This window comes from Drosophila ficusphila, unplaced genomic scaffold, assembly GCF_018152265.1.
Source record: "Drosophila ficusphila isolate 14025-0441.05 unplaced genomic scaffold, ASM1815226v1 contig_436, whole genome shotgun sequence".
Classification (NCBI taxonomy): domain Eukaryota; kingdom Metazoa; phylum Arthropoda; class Insecta; order Diptera; family Drosophilidae; genus Drosophila; species Drosophila ficusphila.
The window spans coordinates 600559-627301 of NW_025064352.1; the positions used below are offsets into that span (position 1 = coordinate 600559).

The following is a 26743-nucleotide window of genomic DNA, read 5'->3' on the forward strand; positions in this document are numbered from 1 at the left end:
ACGTGCGGTTAATCGCAAATGAGCAGCGCTATTCCTTGTTACCATAATGAGCCCAATTAGGCTTCAGGCAAAAACTAAATGCCGTGTGCAGTTTGTGTAATGGGCCGTCTAACTATGCGTAGTGGTATCTACTACTACAACTCCCACTTTGCCGCCCTTTTTTGGAACAATTAAGGGTGAGCGAAGCGGCTTTACATCTTGTATGATTTCCTGGCAAGGCATCCATAGCTTTAAGTTTGTTCCTTGTCAGTCATTTGATGCTCGGATTATGCTGATGTTTTGCAGACTTCTTGGCGGCTGCAACTGCAATTGGCTCAGCAGCGTTTTATAGCTCCATTTGGATTGGAACTTTTCTCCAACGAAAGCAATTCGAATGGCTCGAGTTCTTTTTACGCTTTATAACTTGTCTTTGAGAAAAGTTTTTCGAGACTGGTCCACATTATGCGGGTAATTTGGTTGGCGTTTCCTATGCGTTTATTTGCAATGAATAATCTAAACTAATAAAGTTGACTTAAAAAAAGCGGAAGAACGAGTTACGGATTGTAAAATCTTCTTTAAATACTTTTTATTTAGTTTTTATTTCTGTGTAAAAAGGAAACCAATCAATTTAGGTCGTAACCAATTTACCTTCAAATTAAAAATTAGTACCTTAAATTGAACCACAACCTAAATTTTAAGTAAAATGAATCTAGATCAGCATTCTCTTAAAACTTCTCTATGTCATCGTTCTTAAGTTGGCTTAAAGTAAGTTCTTGTCCTTAAGATGCGACCACTTACGTGATAAAAGATTTCCGCACATACAGTGACAATGCATTTGCCAGATATTTGCACGGAAATCGCCAGAGAGCATGTGAAATATTTATGGAGGGGCATTGTGGATGTCATGATGATTAGTTGCATATTCTCTTAACTCGCCAAAGCCGGAGGAGCTGGCTCCCAGCTTGCGGGGCTCTGTGCTCCCGATTTGGACCAGGCAAATATTTAATTTAAGAACATTTTCTTGCGTTATCCTCGACCATGGAACGTGGGCCACAGCTTGGCGTGCCCTGTCCTGTCCAGTGCTGTCCTGTCTTTGAAAATCTCAGTTGGATTCCACCCACACCGGGCTTTCTTCTCATTCTTTTCTGCTGTTTTTTCCTCCTTCGATAGCAGCTGAGGCTCAGTCATACTCGTATTAGCCCAAGTCAAACAATGGCATTGGCAAACCGAAGAGCAGCGCCAAATTGCAACGTGCACAAGCCAACCGAGTGAAAAAAATAGAAAAGAAAGGAGCGGGAAAACTGGGGGCTTGGGCAAGTGTTGTTAAGAAAATGCACCAGACAGAAAATCGATGGCAAAATGCTAGCTACTTGCTGCTGCTGCTCTGTTTATTTGTTTATTTTTTATTGTTCCTTGCGGGGGAGCCACTCTAAATCCTTTGTGTGGCAGATTAACACGTGCGCGCTCTTGGGACTCTGGAAAATAAATATATTTAGAAGGTCAATTTCCACTGGCACGCATATACACAAATATATTTAAATCGCTTTTTCTCTATTCTAGTGCAGAGAAATATATTCCAGTATATGTTTCCACAGAAAGCAATACCTTCGCTCAGTCGTTGCAAATCGATTAAAAAATATCAAGCGAAATCAATTTGCACGTTTTTAATTAAACTTGTGTTTTCCCCTCGCGCTTGTTCTTTTGTATGTATGTCAACCACTTTGGTCAAACAATTTTATTGCAGTTCGGTTATGCTCCTTTAATTTAATTTGCAAAGAACTCGCTTCAGTAGTTTGTCAATTGGATAACATAACCAGAATAAAACAATTCTTGAAATAAAATTAATATTTTATGAATAACAAACAGATTAAGTCATTCGGAACGCACAGATATCCATAAATTTGTTTGACTCTCAAAAGAAATTTAAGCGTCGGAAGCCGAAGCTGAAAAAAATTTCTTCTAAGTAAAATGCATAATAATTTGAGTTTTACTTTTAATTTTCTCAATGTTGTTTTTTTAGGTTTTTATTGTAAAAATTCAATCATAAGAATTAAAATTCAGTTTACATTAGTTTTTAAATGGGCTCCGGTCTCTCGCTCAGTTTGAAATTATGCTATTACATTTATGAATTTTATACATATATGTCTGCTACATATATCGTAAACAATTCCATTTATCATTAATTGTTCGTTTATTAAATACTTACAAAATAAAATGCGTCTAAATCGAAATAGGTAATTACAATGCCGCTCAATAATGTAATGTTCAATGTTAAGGTATAATTATTTGGTGATTATTACCTAATCAATTACATTGGTGTGTTTTTCTTTTATTTCCTCACGGTTTTGATTTATTTCTAATTTACACGTTAAACATTATCAGTTTGGGGTTGTTTATCTTTTTTTTTCCAAAAATATACATTTTTCCTTAATTTGTTCAGTTTAGTTTTATTGGTATTTGGTTTTGTGGCTCGTTAGTGGACGAAGGCCAACGATAGATTTCTCAAAAAGGCAAAAACATTATTATTTTTATACATTTATACAAGTTATACAAGTTTCTCTGTTTTTTCGGATTTTTTTTTTTTGTGGTTTGGTTCTTGCTTGTGAACAACTCAAATATAACAATTCCCGATGCTAAGACTAAAGTGTTTTTTCTCCGCTAAAAAAATTATACATAAATTGCCCATTTGTCAACTAAATGTACACTTAAAATTCCACCAAGAAGACATTTTGTATGTGTAGCTTACAATGTGGATGCTATGAGGAGAAGTTCTGATTGCCCTGGCTTCTTTGGGGCGACTGTTGCTGCATTTGTTGTGCATTTGGTGACATGTTCATTTGGCTATTGGCATTAGCTCTACTATTTAAGCTACTCGAATTGTTTTGGCTAAGTTGGGACTTATTGTTATTGTTTGTGGTCGTGATTGTGGCAACACGTCTTAAACGATTATCCGGAATCGGTGGTGAGTTCAGAGTGCCCGAATACGGCTGATGTTGTGGCGACAGCGAGGAGGGACCACTTCCGCTTCCGCCGAACGCGTTGCGAATGCTACTGCTTCCGCCCAACCCTCCACCACCACCCCCTGCCCCACCAAGGCCGCTGGCCGATCCGCCAAAGATACTGCCGTTGCTACTACCGATCAGGCTCAGCGAGTGCTCGTTGGAGAGAATCTGATGGGCGGCCAGGTTCATTTCCTCGGGCGTCATGTCCAGCGCCTCCCGCATCTCCCGAGCCGCAGTCCCCACGAACTCTGAGTCACAGTATTTACCCAATCCCTCAGCGGCGAGTACCTGGTATTTTATTTTATTATTAGTTTAACAAAAAAAATAATTTATATGATATTTAATATACCCGTTCCTTTTAACGAACATTTCCTTTTCTATTTACTATTTTACTATAAATGACTACTTACCCCTCCAATCAATGATTCGGCCAGGCCGTTCATATCAGATGAAGTTGGTAAACGACGCTGATCGTAGGGACTAGCTGGTGTCGATTGGATCATGCGTTCGTGGCCAGGAATAGCACCATTGGGTGCGTAGACTGCATGTGCGCATAAAATAAGACAGTTTGATAGATAGTATTAACAATTTAATAATATCTTGTAAATTTATATGTAAGTATAATTTTTATACACGCTTGATGATCCAGGATCTATACTATGCTGTACTCATTAAGTATTTACTTTACACAACAATTTTATATTATATATTTACAGAATCGTACATTCATAAAAAAATACTGAAATTGTATTTACAAGAAAATAAACGCGTATACTTCCGTTTAAAATAAGATCAAAGTTTAAGGGGACGTTCTCTTTGTTTTGGTCGAAATGAAGGCAAAGTTCGTCAATTTTTGTGGGATAATGAAAAGGCGTACGAACTTCGGGTTTTGCTTTTTGAATTCGTTTATTATTCAAGATTTTTTTAAAATTTATTTGATGGTGAAATTCAAAATGGCGGCTGCAAAATGGCGGCTTTCGTCTGCCTCCGCGCGGCAAACATCGTCCCAAAATTACGAGCCTGCAGCCTCTTGTAGTCAACAGAAAAAGAAAATTGTTACCATTATGTAAAGTTAATATACTTGTGCGAGGCACTAACCTAGTGGCATCAAATTGCGGCCATAAATTGACCGCGTAATGAACGTTCGAATTTTAAAGTTCGATTTTCGTACATTTTTTTCAGTTAAACCACGTTGAAAAATTATAAATAAATTATTGTTTTTTTCCGGAGTAGGTTAGTGCCCTAAAGAAAAGCATCTACTTTCATAAAAATTTTACATGAAGCAAATCGGTTCACAGGATGAAGCTGTGGACGCGTAATTTTGTTGAAAAACATGGTTTCGAGAAAAACGCGTTTAAAGTTTTTAGAGCATACCACAGCGCGCGTGACGCAGGTGTATTCGAGACGCTCTCATTGACAAACTATTCATCGTATCGAAAAATCCTTTCACACACAAATTCTACGGATATGTGGCTTTCAATTTTTGAAAAAAAAAAAATCGATTTTTTGATCCAAAACAAAGAGAACGTCCCCTTAAGTATACAAAGGCTGCTCTTTAAAAAAATTGTTATACCCATTACAGCTTGAAACTTCTTTAAAAATGGTACAACTGATTTATAAAAATTAAACAGTTTTATATATTTGCTCACAAAATGTTACACTTCCCTACTCAAGGATCATCAAGCTTATGAATTTATAATATATGATTACTATTAATTGTTAGTCAAGCATTCGATATTACAAGCTTTTTTAAACACGACTGTTTAACATTGTTACAACCTCGTTAAATAAATATTTATATCATAAGCACAAATGAAATGAAAAGGTTCTCTAAATTAAGCAAGCAGTTATGGTTATAAATACAGCAAAGCTCAATTATCTCCAGCAATGCTAGGCAACATTTATATATATATATATATATATGTATATTTATATTATTGTTAGGCGATAAAGGCACAGTGCAAGCGGCGCTTCTAAGCATCTAAAGTATTTATTTTAAGGGTGTGTTTTTTCACAGTGTTTTAGTGTTTGTGATGTGAATGTAAGAAGTCCCCAATCCACGTGACAATAATTCCCCCACAAAAAAATAGAGGAAGCGACGACATTTTTACAACACTGAAAGACAATAGTGAATTTTTCAATACTTTTTCTGGCTGGTTTTTGGCATAGCATGGGAAAACATATATTCATATTCTTAACGATAACAACAAAGACAACGTTCAGATTCTCAGCTTGGGTTTAAAAATTGAGTATTGGTTTTGGTTAGTATTATAGGTATTGGATGTGGTTTAAATGGTCGCAAGGCACACATTTCAGTAAGGAATACGGCTCAATAAAGCCAAGGCCAAGGCTTATGAGTGGATGGGCACAACATCATGGCTTGTTTATATATATATAAGAAATTTTATATATATTGAATATATAGACATCGATATCGGGTTTGCTTTGGGTTTGCTTTTAATTACGTTCTCTCTTGTTGCTGTTGTTGCGTGTTAAACGATTGTTGTTGTTAAAGTTGTTTCTGGTACTTGTTGTAGTTTGTTGTTCTTGTTGTAGGTGTTATGTCATTAAATCCACATTATTATCAGGGAACTCTCAATTCGGTTACACGAAATAGCATAATCTTTACCAATAACGGAATGTTTCAATTGGTTCTTTTTTCGCATTTAAAACTTAATAGAAAATAATGAAACGAAAATAAACTTGTGGGAACGATCCCCATATGAAGAGGGAAACCAGTCTTGTTCGAACTCTTTGGAGACTCTTTGGACACTCAAGAATTTGGTCAGGGTTCAAAACTCAGCACTCGGTGGTTTTCAAACTCGAATCACTTATGCTATAATAAAGATTTTCGTAAAAAGAGTTATAAAAACAAATTACTTTAAGAGGCACAGTTGACTGAATTTTTAAAGCTATCTTTTTATTGCGAATTTTTTCTTCTTTGAAAACAGATGATTTTTGGTGGGTTAGATCCGTTGGTTAGTTTGTAATTTACAAAAGGAGCCACAGACGCCTTGGTTTCTGGTACAAAAATGTTATAATGGAAAGGTCTATTTTTGGAAGGGGTTATTTATGTTGGGCTATTGGTAAGAAGTTTGCGAGAAGAGGAAAGTATCGATAGTTATTTGATAGAACAGCCAATTTAAGTATCGAATTCATTGACTTTCTGCAACATATTAAGTATAAAAGCAAAAGTTACCGTTCTATGAAAAATAAAAATAAATATAAATAAAAATATTTATAATTTTAATGTTTAATAAATATATATCCCCTAATCATTATAGAAATGAACCAACACAACCTTTTTTAATATTAAAATTTTCTGAACTTTTTTTTTATCATATTTAAAATATTATAGACGACTTTACCTGTGAATTGCAGTTCTGAAATTAAAATACTCTCAAATGTAAATGCTTTATGTATTGGAATGTGTCTTGTGTGTTCGGCTTGATTTTAACTCTAATGCAGCGAAAGCGGTTCTAATTTAAGCTGTAGATTAAAGCTGCACTCAAACTTTACTAAACTACGAGTTTTCTCTACAGTTACAAGTCTAATTTATATGTTTCAGAAATAATTTCTAATGCATGTGTACTACAAATGTTGTGAAACATGTTTTAAATATTTTTGAATCGATTCAGTTAATATAATTTTGTCCCGATAAATAAACAGCCAGGAAATAACAATAAGAACGAAAAACATTTGGTTGCCTCATCTGATTAGTTAATGATTTTGCATACGATTTGAATAGTCGTATTCAAAATTTTTACATGCCGCAGGCAATAACAAATCTTAGAACGCAGTGGGCGAGAATCTGTACATAATTTAATTTTGCAGTATGTTTAATATGAATGCAGCAGCTACATACCGGAGATAAAACAAAACAAATCATGGGTAAACAATTAGATCAGTGTAATAATAAAATTTTGTTGCGTTTTTGTTAGGGTCAAATTTTGTGTGTATGAAAACAACAAACGAACCAATTTGCTCAGAATTATTTTTAGAATTTTATCCGGTTAAAAAAGGATCAAACATAAACACAGTAAATAATGTTAATAAATTGTAGTGCATTTTGTTGTTGCTGTTGCAATTACTGCTGTAGTAGTTTGTTATGTTTTTATTTGTTTTAATTTTATTATTGCAATTTGCAGCATTTTAGGCTTACCATTGTTATATGGATGCAATAAAATACCACGATTGCGGTTGCTGAAATTAATGTTCGGGGATTCAGTAAAAGTTTTGGTTTATGTTGCGTATTTTTTTCTCAATAAGTATGGTCTTTTTTGTATCATTTTGGTTTTAAATCCACAAGTATGCATTTAAAGGTATTTTGTGATTGCAACTAAGTTGGCTAAGTCAACTAATTAAAAACTCGTATTTGTTTTGGTGGTGCCAAGTTCAGTTGAGCTTGGCTCGGCTCCTTTGTCCATTACAAACTTTAGGGCGCTCTTTACTAGGTGACCAAACAAAATGCCACAAAACAGAAAACGATAATTGTTGGCAATAAGAAATATGGATCAACTCACTAAACAGCAAGCCATAGTAACAAGTATTATGGTAATGGAGCTTCGTGTGTTCATATTTAATATTTTTTTAAATTCTTTTTTTTTTTTTTTGCTAGGTGAAAACTCCAAACTTGACCTACTGACCGCTCCGCTACCTTTTCCACTTCCCGCCCCGCATACTCACTCATAGGGAATGGCATTGGCCTCGGGCGGCAGCGTTCCCGCCACAGTGGCCGCTCCGCCCCCATTTTTGGCCAGCGGTCGCATGGAGATGCTCTCGCCGAATGTCCTCAACTCCCCGCCGCTTCCCGTCCCCTGCAGTTCGTCCTGCAGCTTCCCGGCCGCCGCCAATCGGGCCTGCATTATGTTCCTCGTTATATTGTTCACCCCGTCGGCCACGCTGCGATTCAGGGTGTCGTATAGGTAATCCCCGCCAGCGGGATCGACGCTGCCCAGCACCAGCGTGCTGCCGCCCACGCCCATCGCCGCCGAGGCGGATCCGCCGATGGTCAGAGCACCGTTACTCTGCGAGGCCGTCGCCTTCGCGCTGCGCCGGAAGGTTCCGTTGCCATGCCGCCGGATCGACGACCACACGCTGCCGAAGAGCGTATGGTGGCGCTGAAAAATTCAAGAAAAATTCGTCGATTAGTACAAAAATAAAAAAAATATATAAAATATATTAAAGCAGCAATAGCCGAATTCCCTTGTACATTAAGTATGTAAGTTTTGCTTACACTGTAAAATACAAAAGTTAAACAAAAATGGTACACACTTTATCTAAGAAACCGTGAAGATTTAATGTTTAAATACATTTTTAAAAGATTAAAAAATTTTTGCAATTTTGTTGATGTAGCTACTATCCAATATTTATAATTTTTATTTCCTACATTTTTATTGAAAGTTGCTGTTCGAATTTAGTATTCTTTCCAAAAAAATTATTTAAAAAAATCAATTTTAAGATAAACCACTTTCAACTTAACCAAAACTTGTAGGTAGATGATATTATTATCAACTTACTCGATGCATGGGCTCCGGTTCCTGGTCCAGCTCATCGAGATTGCCGGAGATGGCCCTCTTGAGAGCCGGAGACACCTCGTGCAGAGTTCGCAGACCGGCCTGCAGGGTGACCGTATTGCTGTCCGGATGGCCTTCCTTGCCCTCCTGCTCCTTGCGCTTCTTGAACCGCCGGAAGTAGTCCTGAATGAGATATGTGGCGTAGAACTTGCCAACGGTCACCTCGTCATCGTTGCCCGGCGGTGGAACCACCTGATCCAGGAGCTTGGGATTGGTGCGCTTCCAGATCTGCTTGATAGTGGTTCTCAGCTCGGAGTTGGCATCATCGATGTTACCCTCGGTTTTTATGCTCAGCGAAGTGCGGACCACGGCAAACAAGGTGGCATTAAACAGAACAGTTCCATCCGAATTGAGTGGCATGTTCATGGAGACTAGCCTTTTGCAGGCCATTCGATGTGGACACAGTTTGCCAAAACCAAGTGGCGGCGATATCTTTCTCAGCAACGTCACCACATCCAGGTGTTTGATGCGTCCCTTGGCGTCGGGATCATATTCGCTCCACAGGCGAATAAACTCGTCGAGATGATGAGGACCCAGGATGGACCAATCGCGGGTCAAGTAATCAAAGTTGTCCATAATAACAGCCACAAAAAGATTAATGATCTGAAAGGAAAATTGATTTATTTATTTATTTATTAAGTTACAAGTTTAGTTTGCTTACCAAAAACGAGCAGAGAACATAGAAGGATATAAAGTAGGGATAAGCAATTGAGGAGCCGCATGCTTCTCCCGGCGTATCTGATTTCATATCGCACTTTACATCCGGTTGTGCCGAGCAGGACATCATAATCTCCTGCCAAGCTTCTCCGGTGGCCGATCGGAAAAGCACGAGAACTGCCTGCTGGAAGGTCTGAAAGTTGTTATTTTCCGTAATGGCGTTACCACCATCCAGGGCAATTTTTCCGAAAACCTAAAAATTAAATGCTTGCATCATAATTTCTTCTTTAGAATGCGTGTGAACTGAAAAACTTACTTGCATTCCCACCACTGCGTAAATAAAGAACAGTAGCACAATAAGCAGGGCTACATATGGCAAAGCCTGAAAAGATTTGATAAAGGTCCAAAGTAATGTTCGAATGCCTTCTCCTTTGCTTAAAAGCTTCACAAGTCGCATCACACGAAAGAGTCGGAAGAAGTTAATGGATATCAGATTTGAACCAGCCTAAAAGAAAAGCGTTACTCAACCATAAAAAATAGAACAGCTACAACTAAGCTCACAGATTTCTTTTGAGATTTACAGCCCTCGACAATGTTACATACTGCTGCCTGCGAAGGGGTTTTACTCTGCGAATAATAAAACATTAGAATCAATAGCAATTCGGTCATGGAATCTAAGCACCTTAATTTCAGAGTAGACAATGTCTATAAAACTGCCCAAGACAATTATGAAATCGAAAACGTTCCAGGCATCACCAAAATAGTTCTGAAAAGTAAAAAATAATTATTATTGGTTTAAATGAGAAGCTTTAATACTCTACCCACCTTAAATCGAAACGCGGCTAGTTTGAAAACAAACTCAAGAGCAAAGACAGCCGTAAATATCATATTCAAGGCATCTAAAAGTTCCGTATACCACTGCGGTTGATTATAGAACTTCATAGCCAGCGTTACCGTGTTTATCATGATCAGTATGAATATGGTGTACTCAAAGGATGAGGATGTGACGAACCACCAGACCTTATATTGTATACCATGTTTGGGTATATATCGCCTAACTGGCTTTGCTTTCAAAGCAAATTCTATGCAATTACGCTGGTTCTTATCCAGATCACAATTTTTGTATTCCTGTTCACCTTCGTTTTGGAAAGTCACAATAACGAAACCGACGAATATGTTCACCATAAAGAAGGCGATAATAATAATGTAGATAATATAGTAGGCAGCTACTATCGGACGGAAGTTGTGTATTGGACCACCGTCCTCCTTATTCGAATCAATCGAAACGTACAGCAGTCTGGAATTTTAACAATAATTAGAAGTTGATAGGTAGAGAGCCTGAAAATAAACTTACGCTGGCCAACCCTCAAAGGTGGATACCGTGAACAGGGTCAACATGCCCTTGGCCACATCATCGAAATGGAACCGATTGTTGCTCCATTCCCGTTCCTTGAGCCGCGGCTTATGGACATCGCCATCATCATAAACCAGATAAGTGCCGCTAAAATAAAAGCTAGTATCAAAACAAAATCCCTTTCTTACTTTACTACCACTTACTAGCAATCTTCTTGCCTCATTTTGGAACCATCGGTGCACTTGAAAAATTTACCCTACAGATTTCATAGGGGGAAATGTAAAGGGAGTTCACCAGGGGTGAAAAGATAGGAATTTGATTAGCAAATAAAACAATAAAGAGTACATGTTATGGATAGCAATCTCTACATGAAGTAATCTTCGGGCGAGATTGCTTTCCCAGGAGTCACAAACATTAAAAACTGCTTTACTGTACGGACTATTAACTAACAGGTTCCTAGTCAAAAATAGCTGGGAGCAGAATACGATTGACTATCTAGCTCTACATTTTTGCTTAGATGTATGCACACATATACAGGGTGTTTCATATGCAAACACATTTACATACACTGCTCAAAATGGAATGGACGACAACTGTTTTAGTTTTTTTTTGAACAGAGCAATATTTACAGACGGGACACGAACAAGTGTTACTGGGTTGGAAACAGAGTTACGTACATGGGAAGATATCGAAATATATTACATTGGGTTAGCAGGGAAGCGAGCTAACTTTGCCTTGGAGGTTAGTCTTGGAAAAGCTAAAAACTCAACTCAAGCAGGATGGTAAAACTTGACAAAGGTTTGGTTTACCAAGCTCTTGCAAAGCGAAATATTTCTGTTAGAAAAAAGATGGCATCAAAATGTGACTTAGACTTTGCTTTAGGAAAAGACTTGTTTTAAGTCAAATTCAAAGATATAACATCGAGAATAGTTACCTTCCAATAAACTTTACCCTAAACACATATACCAAGATGAAAAGAAACTACAAAATTCAAAGCACACATAGATTAAGCCGCATTTTTTTATTTATTTATAAAAGTTGTTCCTTTCAAAAATAGAAGCGTACACTTAAAGCCGTCTGAAGATACCCTACACCAATGACTTTTCATATATAATTCAAAAGAAATTACCTTAAAGAGTTGTACTCCAATAACAGCGAACATGAATTGTAACAAATATGTCACCAACATGATATTACCAATGGTTTTGATTGCGACCACAACGCACTTGACCACATACTGTAGAAGTTTATGGTTTTTATCAGTGTAGGCCAATTGGTTGGTGGATCGAATTCGTAACAAATGAATAACAATTAAAATAAATTTTAATTTTCAATTCAAGTTTGTGTGTGGTTTGTCGGCATCAAGTAGACAGTTATTTTTTGCATTTTGTGGCCACATTTTTATATAATGGAATCAAATGGTTTGGCATTGTATCAGTATTTTTACGACATTTTTTGTTGGGTTTGCAAAATTCAATACAAAATAACCGAATCACGTTCAAGGGGAGAAAAAGGAAGAAAATATGTTTAAATATTGGGAGATCCTTTTGTATGAAGTTTCTGTATTTGATATTTAACACTCTAAAAAGGGATTTTAGTTTAAATTTTTACAGTTACAGGAACAAAGACTAAAACAGAAGGTGTAAACATAAATAAAATCAAAATCAAAATGTTTAGATTGTAAAGAAAAATTTAATAAATAAAAAAATTAAAACCTAATACGTTTTGAATTAAGTTTCTTATGAATCCATAGTAAAATACATACAACTTTTTAAATTTTGTAAGTCTTAATTGACGTTTATTTTAAAATCAAGATAAAGTTGTGAGTTTACTCTGAATTCATATGGTTCAAAGGGTCAACACACTATTAAGAGTTGTTACTCATGGTCCATAATTTTCGGGGCTTTTTACACCTGGTTGATTTTTAATTGAAGGACGGGATTGGCCTTGATGCTAGGGTGCAAGGTAGGTTGCTGATTTTTCGCTAAAGGATAAACCCAAAATTCATGTGCTTATGTGTGTGCTTTTGAATCCATAAGGTATAAACCGTTTTTGTAAGTGTGCTTATGATCTCATATCGATGTTTATTGTGAACTTGTTGCATTTAGACGTGTACAAATGCAGAAAATGGGTGTGGAATATAAAAGAGTTGATATTACAATATATGTATGCATTATGTGTTTTAAGTCGTGTGAGTTGTGTTAGGATCGGTGTAATCGCTCGAATCGGTGGTTAGGATTCCTTAGAAGTACATTTTAATATTTTCAAAATCTACTGTTTCATAAAGGAGGAGCCCATATTTATGAATTATTTTTAATAAAATTTAATTTTTGTGGATGGCTACTGGCTGATATATCTTTGATACCGACTTGTCCTTAAAAATATTATGCTCAGCATTAATAAGCAATACTAGCCAGCAAAACTTGGCATTATTTACATTCGCTAGTTGTTCGGAACCAGTTGAACTTGGTTGATTTGCCAATTATGCTATAGAAAAATTAGTCAACGTTTATAAAAAACATAACAAATTAAAAAAGCTTTAGAACAATATTAGTAGATGCAAGTTCAAACAAAAACTTTTTTAACAACAACAATAAGTTAGGAAGGTTTTTGGAAGTTTCATGTGTACACCCAAAAATATGAAAAATATAAAAATTTTGTTTTCATCTGCTCAGACTAAACCTAAATATAAGTCCTGGTAAAATATATTTTTTGCTTAAATTTTTTGTAGAAGGTTACATGCAATGATATTTGGTTCAAAAGTTTGTACATGGCTTTTTTATACAAATCGTTAAATGCTAACTATAAACATCTTTGCTATCTATAGTTTTTGTAACATTAAAAAAATCTTTAAAAGTGTTAATGAGGTTTTTCTATTCTTTTGTTATGAGATTATCCCTGCAATCTTTGACCTGCATTCTTAATGAAAACAGAGGCAAACTAAGTGGGAACTTAAAAGTAAAATCATACCTTAAACAATTGGACTCCTATTACGGCAAACATGAACTGCAGGAGGCATGTGACGAGCACAATATTTCCGATAGTCTTTACAGCGACTATGACACATTGAACAACATGCTGTATGTGATACGACGATATATAGTTATAGTAAAACTTTCTTTTAATGTATAAAACTAATCATAAATAAGGCTGCTTTCTGACATCCTTTTTATTTGCGCGAACAGTTTGTTGGTCATGTGTTTAGTATAAGGGGTTATTACATAGACTTCACTATGCCAAAGCCACGCCCATACATTTCTATTCCACGCCCATTTTCGTTAGGGTGTTACGAGTAAAGCTCGAACTTAAAACAATTTTTTTGTAGCTGTGTTTTGTTTATGAATATACTTTTTGTTGCTCAGTTTTTTAGCATAACTTTATTGTGGTGCACCCTACACCCAGCATTTCAAGGTTTTTTGTTTGGCATACTTTAAAATTAATTAAAGGCCCAAGACCACTTCTATAAAGTTATTATTTAAAAAACAAAATTAATTGCTCGTTAGTGAGAAACAAAAAATTGTAACTTTTTGTGTGTTTATCTTAATTAAATAAAAATTAAAATAAAAACTGAAACCAAAGAAAAATTCTTTTCCTTTTTTATTGAAGCATTTATTTATGTGTCAGAATAATTAAGAGCGAATAAGGAAGGGTTTTGATGAGTTCTTACCTTGAGACCCTTGGCACGATTAATGGCTCTGAGTGGCCTTAAAACACGGAGCACACGTAGAATTTTCACGACTGAAATCGCATTCGAACTGCAGTTGAAATCGACGTTATAGTTTGTGTTCCAGAAGTAATTAGTATCACAACTACTGGGTTAGAGTAGTTAGATGGATTATCATTTACCTGGATACTAGAGATATCAATGACACACAGACCACAAGTAAATCTAATAGATTAAATGCGGATCTGCAAAAGGCTCCGTCGTGTAATACGAAACCGTATGAAATCAATTTCAGAATCAGTTCTATTGTGAAAACTGCCGTGAAAAAATAATCAAATTTATTGAGCACCTGCAAAACAAATGAATAGTGAAGGACATCGAATGAAAAGTGTTCGTTGTGTGAGTAATAAAATGATATCAGCTCTTTGCAAGCTTCAATCGCAAAACTTACAATTTTATTTCTAATCACGTTATTTTCTGGTTCGGAACAGGAGCTACTTACTTTATTCAGGTCATCGTTGGCCCTCAGAGGATTCTCTGCTGCCAACATAGCCGACGAAAACATAATGCAACACAAGATAATGTTGCCGAAGTTGCTGTGATTACAAAGCCAGTGGCAGAAGACACGGAATCTGTTCAAATATAGTTTAATAAAACGTTATCAACCTGGTTTAATGATATCGCCAATAACAAAAAGTAAAATCACCAACCATATATCATGCAATTAGAGAGTTCACAAGACAAGTTAAGAACAAAATAATGGTATAAAAAGCGGCTAGGAATTACGAGTCTAAACAATTTTCGTCTACTCAAAATAAGTTGATCTAATCTTATCAAATTAAAAAATAAACTTGGTATGATTTTCACGTAGGACAATATACAAAACAATGTTAAACAAAAAAGACAAATACATGATTATTGATAATATGTTTTGAGAAAAACATAATTTGCACACACACGCATTGCACACACACATATGCAAAATATATACTATTTTTGGAGACCTTTAATACTTTGGGAAAATAAAACTCAAACATAAAAACCTGTTCGTTTGTGAGAAAAGAAAAAATGATGTGCCCGGCGGAATGGGTAGAATTTTCGTTGCCGTATTAACCTCAGACATACGTCGGGGTCGTGCTGTAATCATGCCTTCTTCATCCACTATATGCAATACAAATTTTATCATATATTACGTACATATATGTAAGTTGCCAATTTGGAAAAAATAATAAACACATTTATAAGAATTTGTCTGGAAACGATTTATACACTAATTCTACAAATACCTTAAAAACAAACTTAGGTTCTTATAAAAAATATATCGTGTTTTTGTTCTTATATTTATTACACCTCCATTAAACAGAGAGAGTACTGAATAAATATGTGGATACTTAAAATTGGCCAACCTCAACAGCAAAATGCAAAAACTAATAGAAATCAAATAATAAAAAATATCGGTGTCGTATTGGGTTTCTTGAAAGAACTTAAAATTGTACAAGTTATATATTTACATTCGCAATACGCATTAGATACAGCTCGATAAGGAATTATAATCGATTGTTTGCCACATGCGAACGACAAACGTCGGAATCAGTGTTTAAAATAAAGTAACTCCAATCACAAGACACGTATTAAAGAGTGTGCGAGTGTTCTTTGGTAGGATGTCGATGGATCGGTTGATTGAATTACCTGTTTGTGTAACTGAAAATGAAAAAGGCACTGCCTCGCGGGATGGACTTTTTAGTCTTCTTCATGCTGACTTCAGATAATCGTCGGGGTCGTGCAGTGACACGTGCTGATACTTCGGAATTGGAGTCTTTCGATTAATATTTGCAAGTGTTTTTGTGTTTTTTTGTTCGATTTTGTTTTGTTTGGGTGCGTGGTTTCCAAAAAATAGCAGCAGTTGATGAAGGCGTCGGCAGCATTGTTTTAGGAAATATTTTTGGTTTGATTTTGATATGTGTTAGTTTAGAGAAGGTCTAAGCATAAGCTAAAATACTTAAATTAAAGTTCTTAACATAGATCATATATAAATCTTACACAGAGCTTAGTTGAAAAGTGGGTTAATTCAAGTTGACATGACATACCTTCTTCCTCTTCCTCGCACATTTCACGGACCTCCTCATCAGTTAGAGTTTCATGGTCCCTAAAAAAAAGGAAAAAATTAGTGTATGAACATAACCCTTATCATCTGGCTTTAAATGAATATCTTGCTCCATTGTATTACATTTTGTCTTCGTCGTCCAGTTCGTGAGGCTCCATATCAATATCTATGCTGATTTGGTCATCCATGCCATCAATTGTTGGAGTGGGACTGTGAGACTTCTTTTGCGCTAATTCTTCAGGCTTAAAAATGTTAAATTATTAGTATATTAAACCCCTAAGTAAATGTATTTTCAGCTTACTGGCTCATCCTCCTTTTCCACCTCGGACAGCGAGTCGGCATCGGCCAAATTATCCACAGCAATGGCCAAGAACACATTCAGCAGAATATAGTTGCCGCATATAAACAAAATGATAAAGTAAATACAGGCCAAGGCACCATAGGAGGACACACCGCCATAGGCATTAATGCCCACATACATCACAGCATTCCAATCCTCACCAGTCATTATCTACAAATAATAAAAACATTATTGCAAATTAAATTATTATTATTTACGAGAATCCTTACCTGAAAGACTGTGAGCAGGGCTTGCCAGAAGCAATCGAAATTCATCCGATACTTCTCCTCTTTGCCATCAAAATTAAATTTACCGCCAAAGACTTGCATACCCAGAAGAGCAAATATCACAATAAATAGGAAGAGCAGTAACAAGAGCGATGCGATCGATTGTATAGAGTTCAATAGGGAAGCAACGAGATTTGAAAGAGATCGCCAGTACCTAGAAGGGTTTTAAAAAGTTTCATAATATTTCCATATTTGAAATTGCTTTTACTCACTTGGTTACTTTAAAGACTCTCAGTAGACGTACACATCGCAACACGGAGACACCCAAAGGAGGCATAACTCCAGTATTTTTCAACAAGGTCTCAGTTATGCTGCCAATCACCACAAAACAATCAAAACGATTGAATAGCGAAACGAAGTAGCCCTGAAAGCCCAGACTGTACATCTTTAACAACATTTCGCAGGTGAAGAGGCCGATGAAGAACATGTTGGTGTATTCTGAAACCGAGGAAAAATTCTTTAAAATTGTGTTTTATTCGAAAAAAAAATGCATTTTACCCTGGAAATTGTCCAGCCAATCCTGTTGGCCATAGTGCTCGGTGGCCAGAACGCCGGTATTCAGGAACACCAGAACGATAATGAGCCAGTAGAAGGCCTGAGATTTAACAGCTTTTCGACAGGCACGTCGCATTCGCCGATTGACTCGATCAAAGTCCTTTTTCATTTTGCGCCAACGCGATTCAGTTAGCTGAACCTCGGGCATTTCCTCACCCATATTCTCAGTGGAGTCCATTTCGTTGGTCTGCTTGCTTTTGCCATCGGAAATCAGGCCACCCACGGCATCGGGTTCGATATCCTCGGCTTGGGTTATCCAATCAAGATAACCCCGCAGGTCCTCTTCAATCTGCTGCTTTTCTCGCAGCTTCTGGAAGTCGCCGCGATTCTTGGCCTTGTTACGCTCCTTGGAGAACTCACCGGACAACACACCGAGAATTAGGTTCATCACGAAAAAAGCTCCTAGGATGACCATCGAGATGAAGTACATCCACTGCCAATCGCTTCCCATTGCATCTTGGATCTAATAAAGGGAGATCTTTCAGTCCGTGGTAATATTTTTGTTTAAAATTTTAAGTATCTAAAATTTGTTTCTTTAAGATTTCGATTACACCCGTTTGGAGGTATGCCACATTGAAATCGGAATAAAATGGTCCCCTTGAGTCACCTTATGGCAAACCATCGAAAACTTGAAAAAATCTGACTAAACAGGGGTCAAAAATTCGACCATCAGTAAATGAAAATTTTTGAATGCAGTTGGTTTGAGATTTCGATTATAAACGTATGCCACTTTGAAATCAGACTAAAATTTTCGAAGTTAGAAATTTTATGGTCCCGTTTAAAAACTTTAAGCTCTTAGTTTTATACATTTTTCTGCATTTTTTTCATTTTAATTTTTATTTTTTTTGAAACTTACGCTGTAAAGGACATCGGTCCAGCCCTCCAGGGTGACGCACTGGAACACCGTCAACATGGCCAGGCCAAAGTTGTCGAAGTTGGTGATGCCGTCATTGGGTCCGTCCCAGCCGCCATAGCACTTCATTCCCTTCGGACAGGTGTAGCCCACTCCGCAAGGTCGGATATTCTCCTCGTATTCACCTAGATTCCAGTTTTTGGATTTTTTTTGGTTTAGGAGTCATGCATTAGTGATGTAGTGAAATGGAATGGAATGAGGTGATATCTCTGAGATACGATTGTGTTCGTGAAGTGCCATTTGAGTATTCGTGTTGAGTACTGTTTTGCGGAATATGCCGCATCGTTGGCATATTTTACTTGTCCCAAACAATTGATCATTTCAATAGGCTTATTAACTAGCAGATTAGCCGGAAATCGAGGCATTTTCTGAACTTTTTCTTATAGGTTCTTGCCAGACCACGATTTCCCAGCACTCTAATCTACTATTGATAAAACCTTTTTGGACGTTGATTTTGTAATGCGACATATCTGGTGGCATTCAAGACAACTGAATGATATTCGTACAACGTATAAATATTGTACGATTTGTTGGTGGGAGGATCTCCGCTTACCTGTGACCTCATCGCGACACGCCTTGTGCAGTTTGCCAGAGAAGAGCTCTAGGCCAATGATCGCATAGATTATGATTACGAATATGACCAGGAGTGCAATGTGAAACAGTGGCACCATGGCCTTTAAAATTGAGTTCAGCACAACCTGTAGACCTGTAGAATAGCGTTATGAATTGCCAATATTCGATTGGGTTTGGGGTGCTCGTTAGATTGGTTGGCTGGCAAGCAACATCTAGTGCATTCAATCAAAGCTTAGCAGAAAACACAGCACAGATATATTATTTAAATAATTAAATAAAAATTAATTTAATCGGAAGGAAGAAGAAAATAAAAATAAAAATAAAAATGTGCTTAATCGGGACTATCGGAAAATGTTATCTTTAGTTACAATTAATAAGTTTAAATTTACTCTGTGCAGTGTTTTAATTACGAATCATTCCGTAGTCTCTAGAATATCTTGGGAGGATTTGCTTTTTTCAATGTAATTTTTCTTTTTGATGGTGCAATGAAGCTCTTACTTGGTACACCCGATACGAGTCGAAGTGGACGTAGCACACGAAAGGCACGTAGGGCCTTCACATCGAAGGCGTCCTTCATCAAGTGGGAGAGTGCAGTACTTATCGCTCTGTAAAAATGTACGGCATACAAAGTTCATACGTGTCTCAGTCTTGGCATCATTTCATTTCTATAATTTTGAGTTTTTGCTTTTTGCTTTTCGTTTTAAGATTTTCCGATTCGATCAATTTCGATTGAATTGGATATAAGGTAACATAGAAAATGGTTAAAACGAGGCCGCTGGGGCCTAGGCGCTAAGCGCTTTTAACTGGTATATTTTGTATGCTTACCCTATAACTACAATTGTAAAATCTAATAAATTCCATCCATTTCTTAGATATGCACCATTATGTAACACAAAACCATATGCTATAATTTTCATAACACATTCCGCTGTGAATATAACTAGGAATACGTATTCCACTTTTTCCTGTGTTTCGGTGTTTTGGTTTTTGTAATTTTGGTTTGGTTTTGGAGTGCAGGTGTTTGTTTGTTGGTTCAGGAATTCGAATTCGGTATTTAAGGATCGTATCGTTGGTGCATTTTTAATGATTTTGTATGAGTGGATTTATGAGCGTTTTGAATGTGGGTGAGGTGAACGTAAAAGATATATGAAAGATCAAAGATTCAGATTCATTAGTATGCCATAATAAAATTCGTTTATATGAATATATCCCTTAATATGGGCAGGACTTACCAAAGTTTGATTCGTTACGTTCGAATCGCTGCCCGGATAAGGCGTGTAAACAGCCAAGGCAACACAATTGGCAAAAATGGTTAACAAAATAAGGAACTCGAATGGTCTAGAAAGGGTAAAGGTGTTAAGGAAATCCAACCAGAAAATGTTGTAATAAATAGTTATTTCGGAATACGGGATCACAAATCAAAGATGATTTTATCGTTTAAAAAAGTAAAATTAAAATGAATCAGTGATTTTTTTTTAAGTTTAAAACTGCTTAAACAGTTGGGATTAATTGTTATTAGTTATGAAAAGGATACTTCCACTCCACGATGCGAATGCAAAGGGCTCGCAATGGATTCTTGACACTCAGGCAGAATAGAGCTCGTTGCGGTCGATCTGGTTGCGGCTTTCCCCTCCGCTGTTGTCTCTTTTGGCCTGCGGCAGTTGCACCAGCACCAGCTTTTTGGCCACCAACTCCACTTGGACCAATTGTGGTGCCGTTCATGGTTTCCGGAATGTTTGCAATGCCCATTGAATCGATGCCTAAAAGCGGGTTAAAGGATTTATGTTAGTATGTATGAGATATAGACATTTCATTTAGTTATTGAGGTTCTGAAGACTCACCCATTATATTGTTCCCTCCACCGAGATCCCCTTCCCCGGAATCGTATCTCGCCGCCCGTGAGGGATCGCCACTCCCTGGACCGCCATTGCCATTTGGCGAAAAGCCTCCTCCACCGGAGGCTCCGCGCTCGAAGTCCATGATGTTGAAGAACTTGCCCGCGCCGCCACCAAAGTTATCGATTAGCTCCGCGGAACTGGAGTAGAATGGCGAAAAGGCCTGGGTGTCGTCCTCCTCCTCCTCGAAATACTCGTCGACGTCCTCGTCGTCTTCCTCGTCCTCGTCGTCTTCGTCCTCAGCGGATTCGTCTTGCTCCTGCTGCTGCTGCTGCTGCTGTTCCTGTTCATCAATGTCGATGGTGGTGCCCTCGGGCTCCTCGTCGTCGAGCTCCTGATCCTCCCGATCGTTGATATCACCCTCGTCCTCGTCGTCGTCGTCCTCCTCGGTGATTCTGCATGTCCTGCGGATGGATGGGCGATTCCTCGAATTCTTTCTCACAACAACATCGGCGTTGTCGTCCACCTCGCCGACGTCCTCGAGTGAGTCGTTGTTGTTGCCACCGCCGCTATCCTGGATAATCCGGACACCGTCATCGGCATCCTGCCGACGATCACTGAAGCTATCGCAATCGGCGAGGGATTGCTCCTGTTCCTTGGCTGCCGCCGCAACTGCGGCAACAATCGCCGCTGTGCGAAGGGTTTGCGAGCTGAGATCCTGGTTATTGGGATCGTCGTCGTCGTCCTCGTTATCGTCGTCACAATCGCCGATGAAACTACTAACGTCACCGACCCCAAAACCATGCAACGTACTATTATCGCCGGTTATGTCGCAGTTGCAACTGTTGCTGCTGCTGCTGTCGCCGCCGACGGCACTATAACTGCTATCCTCGTCGCGTCCGCCGCCGCTGCTAAAGCTACTATTTGTGCTCCCGGCACTGGTGACACTATTCTGCGGCTGCAGCTGCCACGCCTCCTCGGGCGTTAAACGCGGGGCCGGAGCACTGATACCGCCACCGCCGCAGGATGTGCAACTCGACTTGCGACGCTTACCGCTCGTCGAGGGTCCCGCCGCTGCTCCAGGACTCGTCACCGATCCTGTGGGCAATCCTGTCAGGGATCCCGATCCCGCAGCGGATTCACCAACGCCGTTGTTGCTTTTATGGCGACGTTGCTTGAAGTCTAGCTTGTAGGTGGCGTTGTTCACAATCTGACTGGTGACGTTGCTGAGGGCGAGTTCGGTGCTGGTGGGTCGCCTCCGGGCTCCACTGGGCTGACTTGGTGGTTCCTCCTGCGGTTCAAGGGCACTGCAACTGTGGAGGGAATAGAACATTCGAAATTAGAGCTTCATCTTTACTACAAATGTGGGTTGCACTTGCCATCGATCATTTATGCTACAGGTTGGGGTGGTGGCCATTTAGCGTACATTACCATTTCCAAAATAAATTAATTAACCTTAACTTATAAATTTCATTTGCCTAGAAGCCTAAAGTGTTCCGTTGTCAGCATTTGCATTATATTCGTAGCTATGTTTAAATAAAGCGTTTAATGTTTTTAGTTTGCCGAATAGCATACACATGTGAAAAGTTGATTACTGAATTCGTTTCCCCTAGCACAGTCGAATTTCAAATTTGAGTAGGAATAAAAGTGCAGAAATCCTGTGTTTATTTCTGACAGATGTTTGGCGTTAATTTGTGTAAAGTCGCGATAAACTACAACAGTTTAGTGTTTTTTCCTCAATAAACAACCTAACTAATCTGCAGCTAGCTTTATGTGTATAAGGTATGTTTATCTTATTATGACTAAAATTAGGTGAATGATTTAAAGCCATCTTAAATAACCTGCTAAGATTTGGGCAAGCAAATCATTTTGGTTTTGGCTCGCTTAGAAGAAAGCTCAACAAAGGTCTATAAGAATGAGAATTTGATTTTATCCCTGCATCCACTATTTGTGGATTATAATTTACTGAGTTTTTAATCATCCGTTAAGCCGCCAACTCAGTTGTTGGCTGGAACAATCACATTAATCACTGGGCATGCGGTTTCAGACACACGAGACACACATTAAGACGACAAGGGACAACATTGAGTCACGATAGGATTACGATATAGTAGTTAATTGTGGGGTCTGGTTCCGACTTACTATGCCCTAGAGCGCCTAGTTTGTTCCATGTAATCAAACTCTTGCATTGCATGGAAAATGTAATTCTTTTCGTTCTCCAGCTGGAGTTGTATGTACCTTTGTTGCAGGACCGTTCCCGTGGCGGTTCCCAATCCGGATCCCAGTCCCGCTCCCGTCGGCGATGTGCCCGCCGATGCCGATGTGGTCAGTGGATTGGCGGGAACCGGCAACGTTATCGTTGGCGAACGATGCTGATGATGGTGTTCCGGCCGGACGACCACGACTTCCAAATCACTTTTGACCGATGATGACTTGCGATTGTACTTTCGGCTGCCACGCGTCGGAGTTTCGGCCTTCAGATAGCGCCGGGATGTGGACGGGGAGGTGGGCGAGGGCTTCCTCTCGATGACCAGGGTGTTGTCATCGTAGGCAATACAGTTCACCAGCTCCCCGCCGCCCATCACGGTGGTGTTCGTGGTGGCTGAGGTCGAGGTCGATGTGGAGGTCGAGGGCGAGAGCGAGGGCGATGGTTCCCCGTCGCCGCGGTCATAAAGTTTGGCCTCCTTTTGTCGCTGGAATTGCAATTGCCGGCGACGCTGCGATGAGGAGGTGGCTCCACTTCGTGCTCCCGCACCCACCACCACCACCGCACTCGAATCCACTGGTGGTTGCCTTTGACTCTTCGCGGGGCATGGTGATTCATCGACGATGACAACACTGGCCGGCAATAAATCTCTGCTCGCCTCCCAATTCTTATCGCTAGTTGTGTCCCTATCCTTATCCTTATCCTTAGCCTTATCCTTATCGTTATTGTGTTTATGATTTAGTTTATTATTAGCACTAGAACTATCCAAGGCATCGTGTCGGGTAATTGGTTGCTGTGGCTCTGGCTGTTGCGGCGATTGTTGCTGTTGCGGTGTTAACGAGGCTGCCTCCTTACGATCTCCTTTGCGGATTAATATTGTGGAACGATTGGGGGTTTTAATAGGTTATTAAAGTTAGTAAATAAAATAAGAAGTGCCAAATGAATAATGTGAGAATATCACTCAAAAACATTAAAGTCAGGTTACGAAAAAAAAAACCAAAACTCATATTTTTTAACCTAATATGTTTGTTATTGAAGAAAATCATAATTATTAAAAATGATTATCTTTTATATGGGAAGCCAAGTGCAAATGTTTGTTCATATACAGAAATATAATGCTACCAATTACAACATCAATAAAATCTCCTTATACCTGTATTCATATTTGAAGTTTCATTCGGTCGCACAAAATTGATTTGCCCCTTGTATAAAATGCGGCTTAAAAGAGCGCTTTCCTGGGTGAATGGTGCTAGCCAAGAGCCAAATAGCGAAATGCGGTCAAAGCATCGCGGCAACAGGTGTGTTTGGTCTCATTCGCCACACAGCCATGCACACTTTATTCAGACTCACTTGAATACGGGAAAAGCTTTTTATTTGTTTAAAAAAGAATGGTTCCTCTTGTTTAGTTATTGAGATCGACGGTGGTGACTTATAGCTTTGTTTTATTTTTATATTTATTCATTTATTTATTTGTTTGGACGAGTTTAAAGCGGCGGTTTATAAAAATTTGGCATTTGTTGTAAGTCTGCAGTGAAGAGTTTCTGGATTTTAGATCTAAAAAATATGGGTTTATCACTTTAAATCCCTTTAAAACACTTTTTGTTTTTTAGGGCATACAAAACTCACTGACTATATTCTTTCTAGAAATTTCTTCTACCCCCACAATGGTTAATTTATTTCTTTGAACACATTTTTGGTTAACTCCTGCTATCAGAGCACTCTATTGGATTTTGGTTAATTCCATTTGAGTGCACAGACAACGAATTTCCATCGCTGGTGATAACTTATCGGCGATTCCTGGCACTACCTATATATAACCTAGTTATGGGGGTGTGTGAGAGGGAGAGAGCATCAAAACAAAAACACGCGCAATGTTTACATTTTCCTTTGTTGTCGCAACGACTTTTTTCTGACCCAACTGTCAAATGGGCAATCAACTTTGCCCGAGAGAAAGCGACTTTCTCTCTTTCTCCCACTCTCTGCCAAGCTCCTTTTGCAGCCAAGCTTTTGGCCTTTGCAGCAAACAAAATACAACTTTCATTAAATTGACCAGAAAAGCCTTAAATTTACTTTTTCGTTTGTTTTTTCTGCCTTATTTTTTGGGGATAGGGAGTATTTATGAAGCACCTTTCCAAGAAATTCAGTTGCATATAATGCGGGTTGATTTCATTTGGCTTTCATGGAAGTACCAGAAAACTCTATAGAGCCAAATGGGGTCAAGAGCGCGCTTTTGGCAGTAAAAACTAATTTGCTCATGGTCTTTTGATGGCTCGCCTGGGAAATGCTGTATGGATACTTTTGTGCCTGGCTGGCTTATTAATTACATTAAGTACAGCGGTTTTAGCCAGGGTTTTCAGACATCGAGAGGTTTGAAGCTGACCGATTGACCTACCCACGCATATGTAATAGTCCACACACACACATCAGTTCACTTTGCACCAACACATGTAAATGTGTGAAAAATTTCAATGGTTCACTGCGAAGAAAGTGAAAGCAGCTTCTTATTTTATCCTTGTAGTGAGTTTTTAGTTGCCTTTCTTTGTATATTATGATTACACTTTACAATTTACGTTTTATAGTTTTAGTTTGTTGTATTTTTCTGGCTTTTAAGTGTTGAATTTTATTGTATTTTTCACACGCGACCATCAGCAACGCGAACGAGTTTAAGGAATCAGCCACAAAAGCACACTGTGCAGGAAAATTCAGCTTTTTGCAGAAGCCACCGTGAAAGTGTGAATATTAGCCCAAGAAAAGCTTAGGATTCGGAGCTTGCTTAACGATAGGTTAAAGGTTGTGAAATTGGGAAAGTCTGGCGTTGGTGTAATTGGGGTTCACAATGGGATAACAATTCAACAAGTAGTTAGGTACACCATAAACACAATTTGTATAGTTTAACCGGTACCTTTTAGTACATATCAACTTCAATTAAACTTCAAGTTAGTTTATATTTAAACAATGAATAAAATATTTTACATTTAACATATAGAAACACTCTTCTTATATAAAAAGATAATAAATCGTCTGCAAAGCGGGAAATCCCAAGATATTGTTAAATCCAAACGTCGGACTTTTGTGTTTATAAACAAAACGAAATCGGAACGTAAATGTGCCACAAAATGAAAACGGGAGCCAAACATTTATGCTTCGATTGTTTGTGTTTAATTTGTTTTCTGATTGTTCTCACCCTTGCCATAGATATTTTTATCAGAAGCTACAACAACTTTTATGAATAGATCGAGAGAGTCTTCCGATATTGAGAACTTTTATCCCACTCGCACTCACATTTGTTGTCAAACAGATGATGTTGTTGAACGCAAGCGCAGATGAAAATGTTTGACATTTGGCGAGAGACCGGGGAAATCTCGAGAGAATTAGAAGAGCGTATGTCAAATAATGTAAATTCCCATTTTCCTCGCCGTTTTGCTTCCCCTTTGGCGACTGAACTTCACTTACACAGCGAAATGCCTGAGTCATCGCGAATATTTTCTGACGATCGGCTATATATCATAACTCATATTATTTTGGTTTTCCCATGGGTGTGTTCCTCGATGAGCTATACAATTTGGCTAATGATATATTTCCGGTTGAAAGTGGCTTGGTGATTTGTTGGCATCTCTGAGCATGGCCAGGAAATAAATAGTCACAAGTTGTCGTTTGATCTAAAAAGATGTCAACTTAACAATTTGTACTGGACGGCA

General features: G+C 38.3%; 1 protein-coding gene and 1 long non-coding RNA gene across 10 annotated transcripts; both read right to left on the bottom strand.

Annotated features, from left to right (window-relative positions):
- Positions 1 to 1958: 1958 nt before the first annotated feature.
- On the bottom strand, positions 1959 to 25712 carry LOC108098238 (voltage-dependent calcium channel type D subunit alpha-1). 9 transcript variants are annotated; one of them, XM_017201030.2, is made up of 34 exons: positions 25438 to 25712; positions 24199 to 24599; positions 23078 to 23906; positions 20846 to 22152; positions 20539 to 20764; positions 20237 to 20342; positions 19830 to 19969; positions 19503 to 19609; positions 18985 to 19137; positions 18375 to 18556; positions 17462 to 17981; positions 17176 to 17401; positions 16907 to 17117; positions 16638 to 16847; positions 16460 to 16578; positions 16320 to 16378; positions 15276 to 15393; positions 14735 to 14864; positions 14415 to 14581; positions 14236 to 14323; positions 13539 to 13646; positions 11698 to 11805; positions 10772 to 10824; positions 10569 to 10715; positions 10040 to 10511; positions 9897 to 9980; positions 9776 to 9841; positions 9531 to 9719; positions 9219 to 9467; positions 8501 to 9160; positions 7668 to 8101; positions 7144 to 7184; positions 3392 to 3522; positions 1959 to 3269 (listed from the first exon to the last, which is right to left on the bottom strand). In XM_017201030.2, the coding sequence occupies exons 2-34, from the start codon at positions 24206 to 24208 to the stop codon at positions 2736 to 2738; spliced, it is 8184 nt and encodes a 2727-aa protein (XP_017056519.2). In that variant the 5' UTR covers positions 24209 to 24599; positions 25438 to 25712; the 3' UTR covers positions 1959 to 2735. The 9 variants fall into 9 exon arrangements, 7 of the variants coding, with proteins under 7 accessions (XP_017056519.2, XP_017056516.2, XP_017056515.2 ...); XM_017201027.2 differs by lacking the exon at positions 13539 to 13646; XM_017201026.2 differs by lacking the exon at positions 11698 to 11805.
- LOC122320272 lies at positions 3863 to 4130 on the bottom strand. Its single transcript, XR_006245615.1, has 2 exons — positions 4080 to 4130; positions 3863 to 4010 (listed from the first exon to the last, which is right to left on the bottom strand). It is a non-coding gene; the product is annotated as an uncharacterized LOC122320272 (long non-coding RNA).
- Positions 25713 to 26743: the final 1031 nt, after the last annotated feature.

Bases quoted from the DNA above. Each gene is read 5' to 3' on its own strand.
- LOC108098238 (XM_017201030.2), bottom strand. The intron at 17,402-17,461 runs GTAAAATGCATT...CCTCGGTTTCAG, and splicing joins TTGGCTGGACAATTTCCAGG to AATACACCAACATGTTCTTC. The intron at 14,865-15,275 runs GTTTTTATGTTT...ATATTTGAACAG, and splicing joins CTTTTCTCACAAACGAACAG to ATTCCGTGTCTTCTGCCACT.